We start from the raw sequence: 12,422 nt of genomic DNA, 5'->3' as shown, positions 1-12,422 counted from the left end.
GAGAGTCTCAAACAAGATGTTCCTTCCACTGAACAGATACACAAACTGATGCCAAGCTTGGTGTGTTGAGTGGCTGTTTGGACATGAAAAACTAGTTTCCTGTACTTCAATAATGTTAAATAATTGTTAAAATGACTAAAAAATTTAATATAAAACTTTTAAAATTATTGAATAGCACAACCTTCTTGATATTTACTCAAATGGGAACGAGTTTAAGCCCTAGAACCGATTACTGTATTGGCGGACTAATACTACAGCTGGTGAGCAGCCGAAAGCAAGCGAAAACATGTTGGGGAAAAATTCGTAAGGAATTCATTAACCGAAATTACGTTAACGGAAGTGAAGAATCTTATGGAATGTAATTAGGTTAACCGAGGCGTTCGTTAACAGAAGGATCACTGTATGTACGTGTGCATTTAAGGAAACTGTGTCATTTATATTTTTAAGAATACAGTCATGCGCCGGTTAACGTCCAACCGAACAACGTCCGATCGCATATACGTCCATGGCCCCCCCCCAAAAAAGTGACGCCTGCTGGACCAGCACTCCACGACCCCCTGACGGAGACACGATGATCCTCCCCATACTGGTCAGATATTATGTGTTAAAAGAATATGCTTCCTTACTTAGGCTTTTTTTAAGCATTTGCCTACAGGTGAAATGTTAACCTACATCTATTGAGGATAAAATCTTTCACCTACAAATTGACAATAACACATTTGCTGTAATCAGACATATCTAGTTGCCTCAACAATTGCAACCCCAGTTGCAATTTCAAATTCTGTGGCATTACTAAAAATAGTAAAGTTTCTGGTGCACTCTAAGATTAAGAGAGAAAACGGAGGACTCGGGCGTCCTGATGTGAGAGAAAACGGACTCGTATGACGGGGGACCAAATAAAAAAAGCATAGCTACATGTTTTGTGGACTACAGTATTAAGCGTACCCTTTTCATCACTTTGTAATAAACCTAGCCATGCCTTTGTGTGTTTATGATACTTACCATAACATTATATATATATATTTAGTGGGTCTAAATGGTCGTAAAATGTTCACTGCAATACAGTGGTCCCACGGTTAACAATGGGCCTAAGTGCAAACCTGTATTGTACATGTACTAAATGATTACGGTACTAAAATTGTTATGTCTATTGCAAATACCTGTATAGCTTGTTTATACAGGTATTCAAATAAATTACTATCTTACAAGAATCCAAGCTATGTAAGTTATATTCACCCAGGTCGTTTGGATGGCAAATTATGAGAAGAGCTTAGTCACTCTTAAGTAATGATAAATAAACACCCAGGCCTTCAGCGCCAACTGTCAAATCTTATCTCAAATAAATAAAGACACTCTGTCACCTCACCTCATGCTCGGCTGGTTACCTCCCTCCCTGTGTTCCTAGACAAAAGATTGGTGATTTCTTTATGTTTATTTTATATAATATCTCAGACTAAAGTTAGGATAATATAATTTGCATTGCTGAAATCCTTGCAAGACAGAGATTAATTTAAATATAAGCGTCATATATTTTGCTCAAGATATAAAAAATTTAGTACATTAGTGTACAATACTGTAGTACACTTTTATAAAAAGTTTTTCAACTGTATTTTTGGGTAGATTTACATAGATTTCTTCATTCATTTTCATCCATTTACATGCACACACCATACTAAAAGAAATGTAATAGAAATAAATGACCTTAGTGCAAAGCTGGAGTGCACATGTACTAATTTGATTATGGTACTAAAATTGTTTTGTCTAGTGCAAATTATAGCATGTTTATATTTAAATTAATCAGTATGTTATAAGAATCCCAGCTATGTTAATTATATTCACCCAGGTCATTTCACTGGCTTTTTATGAGAGAAGCTTAGTCACCTAAGAACTGATAAATATACACGCGTTAGACCTGGGCCTGTGCCAACTGTCAAACGTACTACCTCCCCTTCCCCCCACGCCCTCTCGCTCGCTCCCACCCTCTCTCTCCCCCATCTGCTCGGCGTTGCTGGAATCCTTGTAAAACAGTGAATAATTTTAATATAAACGTCATGTATTTTGCACAAGAGATAAAAATTAATCACCTGTATCACATTACAGTAGTGATTTAAGAGTAAAAGTGTATATGTACGTACATTATATAGTATTCCACATACACATAAGTATAAATAAAAAGTTTATGTGATGATCGGACAACGTCCATTTCGGTTAACGTCACGTTTCCAAGAACGTATCTAGGACGTTAACCGGCCCATGACTGTATGTACAAAAGATTCATTATTGTTTATTACTGAATATGTATTTAACTGAATTAATCTTTATATATGCGAAATGAACAATACATTTCATCATAATTCGTAGAATATTAAAACACACAAGAGGATAAGAGACGGTATTGTTGTCAGTGTTTACACCCATAATGCCAGTTATCTACCTGAAACTGAAGAAAATAAGACCCTGGTTGTTGTTATTGTAGTAAAACTAATGTAAAAAATACAGGTTGACTATCAAAAATCCGGCAACCTCGGGACCTGAGGAGTGCCAGATTTTCGAAAATGCCGGAAAACTGATGGTTATATTTGCTGTATAAGTTTAACAGAAAATGACTACCTGTACAGTCCTTTAAACAAAGAAAATTAAACACTAAATGAAAAGCAAATGAAATTTTATTACATATGCTGTATACAGTATATTTAACAGAAAATTACTACCTGTACAGTCCTTTAAAAAAAAAAGAAAATTAAACACTAAATGAAAAACAAATGAAATTTTAATGTTTACCAGGCTAAACAGCAGATGGGCTGTCAGGATTATCATCTTTATCACTGACAGTGACAACATCCTCAGCAACAGGAACAGCTTCAACTTGTCTTGAAGTTGATGGCAGTGGATTATCAAGTGTGGACACCGCTGTTGCTTCTTCCTGCTTCCTAGCTATTTTCTTGAATATATCGTGCAATGTCTGTTGCTTCATATACTTGGGTCTTTCTCTAATAAGTTTATCTTGGAGCAAGAAAACATTCATGATTCCTTGTTCACTTACAAAACTTCGTTGCTCTAGTCCAGCCAGCAGTTCAGTTGTCAACGTAATTAACCTGTCAATAGAGATTCTGTCTCTCACATCTTCCTCATTTTCTTCACTGCTTTCATCTTCATCACTACCTGTACAGGCATTTCTCTCTGGACTTTTAACCATATCTACAATTTCAGAATCAGTGGAATGATGAACTGTAGGCACATTATCATCAACATCCAACCATTCTGTTAAAACATCTTCATTTATCCTTGATGAAAGCTCCTTGGCATCAGGATTAGTTATATCTTTAACATAAGCAAGAAGTTCATGTATAAGGTGCTTTTCTTTGGAAACCCTAAACCCTGCAAAATCATTTTCTGTGTCTTCGTTAGAATGAGAAGTAAACATTAAACTTGGCCACAATTTATGCCATCCATTTTTCAGTGTTGATGTTTTAATAGATGTCCAAGCATTGGCAACACAGTACACTGCATCCTTAATGTTGAATTCTTTTATGAATTTCTGTACTGGGGTGCCTGAATTAACTGAACTCACTAGGCGCCTCATTAACATGGATCGATACTTACACTTCATAGAACGTATGATACCATTGCCCTGTGGTTGAATTAGTGATGTGCAGTTGGGTGGGAGGTAGGCAACAAAAACATTATCTTTCACTAGAAGATCGGCTTTTGGATGTGCCGAACAATTGTCTAAAATAAGAAGTATCTTGCATTTAGGGTCTAGTCCAACTGAGTTACAGTGAGCCCTGGCCTCAGGAACAAAACATTTATGAAACCAATCCAATGTAATATCAGTGGTAACCCACCCCTTCTTGTTGGCACGGTAATGGACAGGAAACCATGTCATACCCTTAAAGACCCTCGGATGTAAACTTTTTCCGATAACAAGCAACTTACATCTATGGGTACCCGCAGCATTAGAGCAGCACATTACCGTGACGCGATCCTTCGAAGCTTTAAACCCCGATGGCGATTCTGCATCCTCAGTTGTCAGAGTTCTTTTTGGCGTACATCTCCAAAATAAGGCAGTCTCGTCAGCATTGTAAACTTGTTCAGGACTTAAATGTTCATCACTAACTAACTTTGCAAATTCATCCACATAGGCACTAGCTGCATCCTTGTCTGCTGAATGTTTTTCACCACATACTGCACGAAAATGTAAGCCATGTCGCGACTTGAAACGTTGCAGCCAACCTTCTGTATAGTCACACTTATGTTGCAATCCCAGCTCTTCATGAAACACTTTGGCTTGTTCCTTTAATAAATCACCAGAAATTTCCACACCTTCACTTACACGAAGTTTAAACCAGGTTATGAGAACTTGGTCTAGTTCCGCACTTTTTCCCTCCGACATTGACTTCCTTACAAACATTTTCCTTTTTGATCCACTGTCAGAAAATAACTTTAACAGTTTTTCTTTCTGTTTTTTAATATCATACACTGTTGAAGAGCCGATGCTGTATGTTTCACAAATGGTTCGCACAGACACGCCGCTATCAAGTTTTTTAAGCACTTCCACTTTCTCTGCGATCGACAACGCACGATGTTTACATTTTACGCCACCACTTTTCTTTGCTGAATCCATGATGGGCTATACAGCAGCAATTAAATGATAAAATCAGAAGGAATGAGCATGAATGCTTGTTAGCAGGTGCAAGCAAGACCCAACAGCTGATTCTGGAGTACAGCGCTATCAAAACAAAAAAGGCGCGTCCAGAAAACAATGGTGCGCCAAGGCAGGAAATTTGAAAATGCGCTCCGAAATCCATGCCGGAAAACTGAAGGTTCCGGTTTATTGATTGCCGGATTTTTCATGGTCAACCTGTATGTATTTTTTAATTAATGTTATTTAATGTACAGTAGAAGTAACCACAGATATTAAAGAAAAAGTGAGACTGATAGTGGAATGCCAATGTATACAGTACAATGTATATGTACAAAAGATTCATTATTGTTTATTACTGAATATGTATTTGATTAAATAAATGTTTATATATGTGAAATGAACACTACAATTCATTAATAATATGTAGAATATTAAAACACACAAGAGGAACCAAGACGGCATTGTACTCGTGAGTGACGATGGTTCTACATAAGAAAGTGAAGAAAATAAGACCCTGGTTGTAGCTGCAGTGAACTTAATTTTAAAAAATTGAATACTGTACCTGTAAGTATGTTTTAAGTAATGTTATTTAATGTTAATAAATGGAAGACTAGAAGTAGCTAACCACTAATGGTAAAGAAATAAGGCGAAACGATTGGAAACGCCAACGTATGAACAGTAAGTGCATACATGTGAAAAAATATCGTCATTTCTCTACATATGAATATGAAAGCAACACTTATTTACTGTTCATATATGTTTTAAATAATATTTACGAATGTAAAACAAAAATTCTACTCACCAATGGTGGTAAAGTCTAAAACATAAGGACAGCCGATGAATATTGTGGGAGTTTTTACTCAGATGACGAAGTCATCAGGTTCAACTCTGGCTGAAGCTGTAGATTCAACTCTGGCTGAAGCTATAGCTTTCCATAAAGCTGTTGCTGAAGTTGATGTTGAAGCTGCTTATGATGCTGAATTTGATGGTGTAGCTGAAGTTGGTGGTTTAGGCCTTCGAATAATAAAGCTGTCGAAAGAACCTTGCACAGCTGCTTTCTTTTCTCATTATACATTCTTATGTAGAGGTCATTTGCATTTATTTAATTTTTAATGCTTTGTTCTGCTAATGGATCCACTTCAGAAAATATGCTCATTGCTTGCTCCATATAATATCCACAGACCTCTCACCTTTTTCATATCGTTTTAACACATCTAGTTTCTCGGCTAAGCTTATACACTTTCTAATAGCTTTTGAACCAACACTACCATCACTTGCTCTCTTGCTCATGTTGAATAGGGATGCAAAAATGCTGTAAGAAACCTGAGAAAGTTTTTCTCCCTGTTCCAGATGCGTGAAAACAAAAGGCCCGCCAAGCTCCGACTGTTGTTTACCACTCATTAGCCAGGCAGCTTCTTTGCGCAAAGGCGCTCTTCATTTTTTTACAGTAATTTTTTTTTTATAATACATATTGGAATTTAGTTATTATTCATATGTAAATGTAAATGTAATTGTATTATTTTATTTTTATTATATTTTGGTTGTAAATGCGAATGAAATAAGGATGTAAATTGAATTGGGTCCTAAATTAACTAGGGTTTTAAATAAAAAAAGTTGTTGGTCGAACCGTTGTTATCGGAGGCTTTACTGTATGTCAGTTCTAGGAACCAACCAAAGTCAGAGTAGAGAAGGGGTGAGATTGACTGATTAACGGTTATAATTACATCCCTGGTGACACACCAGCTTAGGTCATAAGCTACCGAATTAAAATAAAAGCTTAGAAGGCTAAAATCAAATAATTCAAGGTAAAACACATGAATAATAAATAAGAGAACTATCGTAAAAACCATTTAAATGTTAATAGATAAAATTAAAAACTTGTGTAGAAGGCTGGTTTCCTTAACGAAGGAGAGGATGTCCCTTTCCACGTTAACCCCCCCCCCCCCAGCCACAGCACTAAAGGGAAACGGTCCAACAAGAAACCTTGTCTAGTGCAAGTTGCGCGACGTTCAGCCACTGACATGAGGGAAGCTGTATACCAAATGGTCAAGTCGTCTACATACAATGAGATTGCTACACCACCTGGATCCGATGCTGATACCCCATTTATTGTGATGGCAAATAGGGTCACATTCAAAACACTGCCCTGAGGAACCCCGCCCTACCGAATATGTGGCTGACATTTCTGTGGCAACGTGGGCCCATAAGGCCATCTCACACCAAAAGCTACACAACCCATGCTATGTATGTGTGCTAGATATGCACACTATGTCATCCTCACACCAGGAGATACGCATCTCAAGCTATGCTCTCAATTACATTTTACGAGTGTGATCATGATTCAGATGAGGAAATTCTTTCTACTGCTGACACTTGCACTATACAGTATTACCCCGCCTAACGCGGTTTCACTTAACGCGTTTTATCATATACGCGGTGCCTCGCCAGAGCTGAACTTTCACTTAACACGGATTTTTTCCACATATACGCGGTGAGTGTCCGGCTCGAGATGCTATTTTTAGATTTGCCCCACCCGCCACCCTGCCTGACTGCCTGTTTTAGCTCATAAAATTCATACAAATTACCCGGCCAGAATATAATTTACATTGCTGGAATTCTTATAATTTGGTGATCATTTTGAATATAAACATCATATATTTTGCATTAGACATACAAATTTTAGATAAAAAATTTTCTCAGAGTAACTATGTTATCTTTTGTGCAAAATATATGACATTTATATTCAAAATATTCCTGGTCTTACAAGGAATCCAGCAATGTCAATTATATTATCCTAACTTTAGTTTGAGGTATTATTTATTAAAATTTAGTGGTTATCCCACACATCTCCTTGGGACGGTTGGTGGGGGGTGGGGGGGAGGGAGGGACCGACCGACCATCTGTTACCCCGTGAAGAATTATTATTTTTTTTTATTAACTGAAGATATTTGTTTTAGCTCATAAAATTCATACAAATTACCCGGTCTGAATATAATTTACATTGCTGGAATTCTTATAATTTGATGATCATTTTGAATATAAACATCATATATTTTGCATTAGACATACAAATTTTAGATAAAATTTTTTCTCAAATTAACTATGTTATCTTTTGTGCAAAATATATGACATTTATATTCAAAATATTCCTGGTCTTACAAGGAATCCAGCAATGTCAATTATATTATCCTAACTTTAATCTGAGGTATTATTTAATACTAAATGTTAAAAACTCTGGAAGGGAGGATTGGTGGGGGGTGGGGGGGAGGGTTGGGACTGACCGCGCGGTTGGAAGAGGGGGGGAGGCAAGGTGGGGTACTTTGATTGACAGATAGTGTCGTGAAGATTATTTTTTTTTTATTAACTGAAGATATTTGTTTTAGCTCATAAAATTCATACAAATTACCCGGTCAGAATATAATTTACATTGCTGGAATTCTTATAATTTGGTGATCATTTTGAATATAAACATCATATATTTTGCATTAAACATACAAATTTTAGATAAAATTTTTCTCTAGGTAACTATGTTATCTTTTGTGCAAAATATATGACATTTATATTCAAAATATTCCTGGTCTTACAAGGAATCCAGCAATGTCAATTGTATTATCCTAACTTTAGTTTGAGGTATTATTTATTAAAATTTAGTGGTTTTCCCCCAAAAATTTCTCTGAGAGGGAAGAGCCGGCAGTGTAGTGTGAGAGAGTTGAGTCCATTATTTGAATGGACATTAACTTGGCGACTGTATTTCTCTATTTCTCTTAAGTATTAATTGTGTGCATGTACCATCATAAAATTAAGATGTTATTTTTACTACAACATAGGTATGTGCCTTGAAAAAGTGGAGTTTGGGGGTCGGGCCGGTTTCTATTGGAATTAATCCCATATGTTCTGTTGTTCACTTAACGCGGATTTCACTTAACGCGGGACCCTCTGGGTTCAATTGACCGCGTTAAGTGGGGTACAACTGTATAAGAAAAAGAGGATATGGTTACACGAAACAAACTTGAAAAGAAAAAAATGGCAAGTACCATTATCTAATACTGGAACTTTCCCTTGATGAAGACAAATTCAAACAATATTTTCAATTATCACATGCTCAGTTCAAGGATGGTTTGTTATTTATTGAAAAAGATATCACGAAACTGAATACACACTACAGGAAATCCATATCACCTTGGGAAAGACTGGCCATTTTCCTATGGTAATAGTAAAAAATGCACTGGTAGGAAAACTGTATTAATTCTTGAAGGTTTATGTTTCTTCATTGTGGAAATAATTAAGAATTACTTAACATAAAAGTATTCAAAACTTTTGTATACCCCAGATTGTACTTTTTTCATTTTGGAAATGCTTCACAACATCAAAAACCAACATATAATTATGTTAAATCTTTGTGCTGTTTAAAACTGTAGAAATTACGTTCACGAATCAATCACTAAATCATATACCTAAACATACACTGATATGGTCATATTAGTGAACCTAAACTGGTGTAACATATTTGATCATCATGGATATCATTCATCACATTTTTTGGATCTCTGGATCCCCGCACAGTACTCAATGATGAATCTGAATTGTTATATAAAGTTCTGCACCAGAACATTAAGGTGCTTGGGTGGGTTGGGGGGGGGGGGTAAAGGCATGTCTTCACATTTCATACTCCTCCGCTCATTTAAAGAAAAAATCCAAGTCATTCTGCTTGTTACACATTGTCTTTTTTCATGTAAATATGAAATGACCTTATCAACATCACTTGTGGTGGTAGACTTCTTCCTGTTAGACAACAGACATCTCCATTGTTTGAAGCAGAAAATGCTTTTGGAATCTATACTTCACAAAGGAAGGTATTTTAAAGACCATTTCAATGTAAATTAGAACGAGTAGATAAAATTATAAAAGCAACAACAGTTCTTCACAATTTCTTAAGAACATCAAGCCTAGAGACTTTATCCTTTAACGTTATTGCTCAGAATGACAAGAATAGGGAAGAATATTTACCAAGGTTAATGAGATCTGGAACAAATGCTGCCAGAGGGGCATTTGAAGTTAGGAATTCCTTGGTGGAGTACTTCACATCAGTGGAAGGAAGTGTACCATGGCAGCTGGAGATAGCTAATAATCTTTAATTTAGGGAGAAAGATGGGGGGGGGGGGAGGGGTGGGAGGCTATAAATGATTATGTAACCCTATGTAAATATTTGACTTTAGTTACATGTACTGCCATTAATATGTCTACTGCTAAGATATAATTTTTCGTTTGTTGTGTAAACCTGGAGCTACGTAATTCTCAGTATTAATGGTGATGCATAGGTCTATGTGCAGTGTATTGTAACAATAAAATACCCTGTACTTACAATCACGATTCTGGTTTTGTGAGATCTGTTCCCAGCATTTGTCTTTTCTTTGAAGATCTCTATAATTCTCCAACTGCATACCATATAAGCCTGGAGACTTCCTCAATAAACTCCTCCATCTTCAAATGTATCCACCACTGGTGCACAATCTAGGGTGAAACAGCGTGGGATGGCTTTGACACACGACGCAACCCTCCTCCACTTGCCACATCAGAGAAGGACTGAGAGAAAACGTTTTACTGAGCATGCGCGACCAAAGATAAGATAAGAAAAATTGCTCCCTAGGCAACCTGAAGCTGTGTGGCCTGGTCATGTGGAGCCAGGCAAATGTAGCATAGCTTCCGGTCTGAATTACCTAACTGAATAACCAATGCAGCAATTCAAAGAAACGTAGCACATATACATAGTGTGGCTTGCGTAGCTTCTTGTGTGAGACAGTCTTAAAAGTGTGATGGCTCAAGAACTGACCTATTATTGATGGTAAATTTCCCCACAAGCCAAAATTGTGAACCTCTTTAAGGAAGTTAAAACTCCAAGCTGTGCCATATGCTTTCTCTAGGTCGAATAAAATGCAGATGAGATGCTGGTGATGAGCAAAGGCCTCACAGACCAAAGACTCAAGATGAATAAGAGCATCTGTTCTTGAACGCATATTCCAGAAGCCAGATTGATATGGTGAAAGAAGGGCATTCTTCTCCAGGTAGTATATACTAATCTAGAGTTGACCATCTTTTCAAACAGCTTGAAGATACAGAAGGTCAGAGCTATGGGGCAATATTCTAGAGTGGTGAAGATCCTCTTCTCCAGTCTCTTTGAAAAGTAGGACAGTAGCCTCTCGTCATGAGGATGGGAAGGCACCCTCTTGCCAGATCCTGTTTATATAGCTCCAATAGAAAGGTCTGTGCCTCAACTTCAAGGTGACAGAGCATTGAAAATGGGATATCATCAGGCCCTGGTGATGTATCTCCAGTGAGTGAGAGGGCAGTTCTCATTTCTTTCACTGAGAATATAAGAACATTAGAAAATAAGGAGTCTGCAGTAGGGCAGTTGGCCTGTGCATGGCAGCTCCTCTAGAGAGTTACTACCACTCTCTATCACCCATTAATCTATCTAGCCTCCTTTTAAAACTTTCCAGCATTCCAGCACTTACTAAAAAGTTGCTAAGCTTGTTCCACTCATCTACCACCCTATTTGTGAACCAGTTCCTTCCTATCTCCCTCCTAAACAAAAATTTATCCAACTTAAATCCGTTGCTACTTGTCCTATCCTGCTCGAATATTATAAGAACTTTATCTATATATCCTTTATTGATTCCTTTCATCCACTTAAATACTTCTATCATATTTCCCCGTATTCTTCGTCTTTCTATGGAATGCAAGTTTAGCTTCTTTAATCTATCTTGATATGGAAGGTTTCTAAGTCCCGGAATCACTTTCGTCATTCTTCGCTGCACCAACTCCAGTGAATTGATATCCATTCTATAATAGGGCACCAGAACTGAACAGTATAATCGAGGTGTGGCCTGACTAGTGCAAGATATAGTTGCAATATGACCTCCGCACTCTTATTACTTACACTTCTAGGTATGTCCGGGCTTACAAGTACCCCTAAGTCTCTTTCACAAGTTGACTTCTCTAGGTTGATGTTGGTAAGGCTGTATACATTGACAGTATTTGTTCTTCCAATATTAAGTACACTGCACATGCTGGTTTTCAATTTCATTTGCCATTTTTCTGACCACTCCTGCAGTTTATTTAAATCCTCCTGTGGTGCATTTGCATCCTGCCCTGAATTAATCTGCTGCCCTATTTTGGTGTCATCCACAAACTTGCTTATGTCACTGCTGATCTCAGTATCTAGATCGTTTATGTAGATTATGAACAAGAGTGAACCCAGTACTGACCCCTGGGGAACCCCACTGGTTACACAGCCCCACTCAGAATTAACACCATCTACACTGACCCTCTGTGTTCTATCGGTGAGCCATGATTTTATCCAATTTAAAACTTTCCCCTCAATACCATGAGCCTTAACTTTTCTCAGAAGCCTCTGATGTGGTACTCTGTTTAACGCTTTGCTAAATTCTAAGTAAATAACATCGCTATTTTCGTCATTATCTACTACCTCAAAGACTTTCCTAAAAAGCGTCAGCAGATTTGTTAGACAAGATTTTCCCTTTGTAAACCCATGTTGAGAGTCGTAGATTAATTTTTTTTTCTCTAAATGCCTGTCCAATGCTGTAATTAAAAACATTCAAGTCAGAATCATGAACTCTGATCTAGAAGAAGTGAGAAATGCAGAGACACCTGGCAGTTGTAGCATTAGTAAATATGACAAATTTTGTGACAAGAGGTACCGGTATGGCCAGCATAAGGACAGAACCATACAATGCGATGTAGTCGTGGCCACAATTAG

General features: G+C 37.2%; 1 protein-coding gene across 1 annotated transcript; it reads right to left on the bottom strand.

Moving 5' to 3' along the window:
• Positions 1–2,785: 2,785 nt before the first annotated feature.
• On the bottom strand, positions 2,786–4,624 carry LOC121859045 (tigger transposable element-derived protein 2-like). Its single transcript, XM_042355704.1, has one exon. It carries the CDS (start codon positions 4,622–4,624, stop codon positions 2,786–2,788), a length of 1,839 nt encoding a protein of 612 aa, XP_042211638.1.
• Positions 4,625–12,422: the final 7,798 nt, after the last annotated feature.

Source organism: Homarus americanus, unplaced genomic scaffold, assembly GCF_018991925.1.
Source record: "Homarus americanus isolate GMGI-L3 unplaced genomic scaffold, GMGI_Hamer_2.0 scaffold10880, whole genome shotgun sequence".
Classification (NCBI taxonomy): Eukaryota; Metazoa; Arthropoda; class Malacostraca; order Decapoda; family Nephropidae; genus Homarus; species Homarus americanus.
Note: the sequence above shows the minus strand (reverse complement) of the source record. Positions and strands in the feature narration are given on the sequence as shown.

Excerpts from the sequence above, each read along its gene's own strand:
- LOC121859045 (XM_042355704.1), bottom strand. The coding sequence starts at position 4,624 with ATGGATTCAGCAAAGAAAAGTGGTGGCGTAAAATGTAAACATCGTGCG.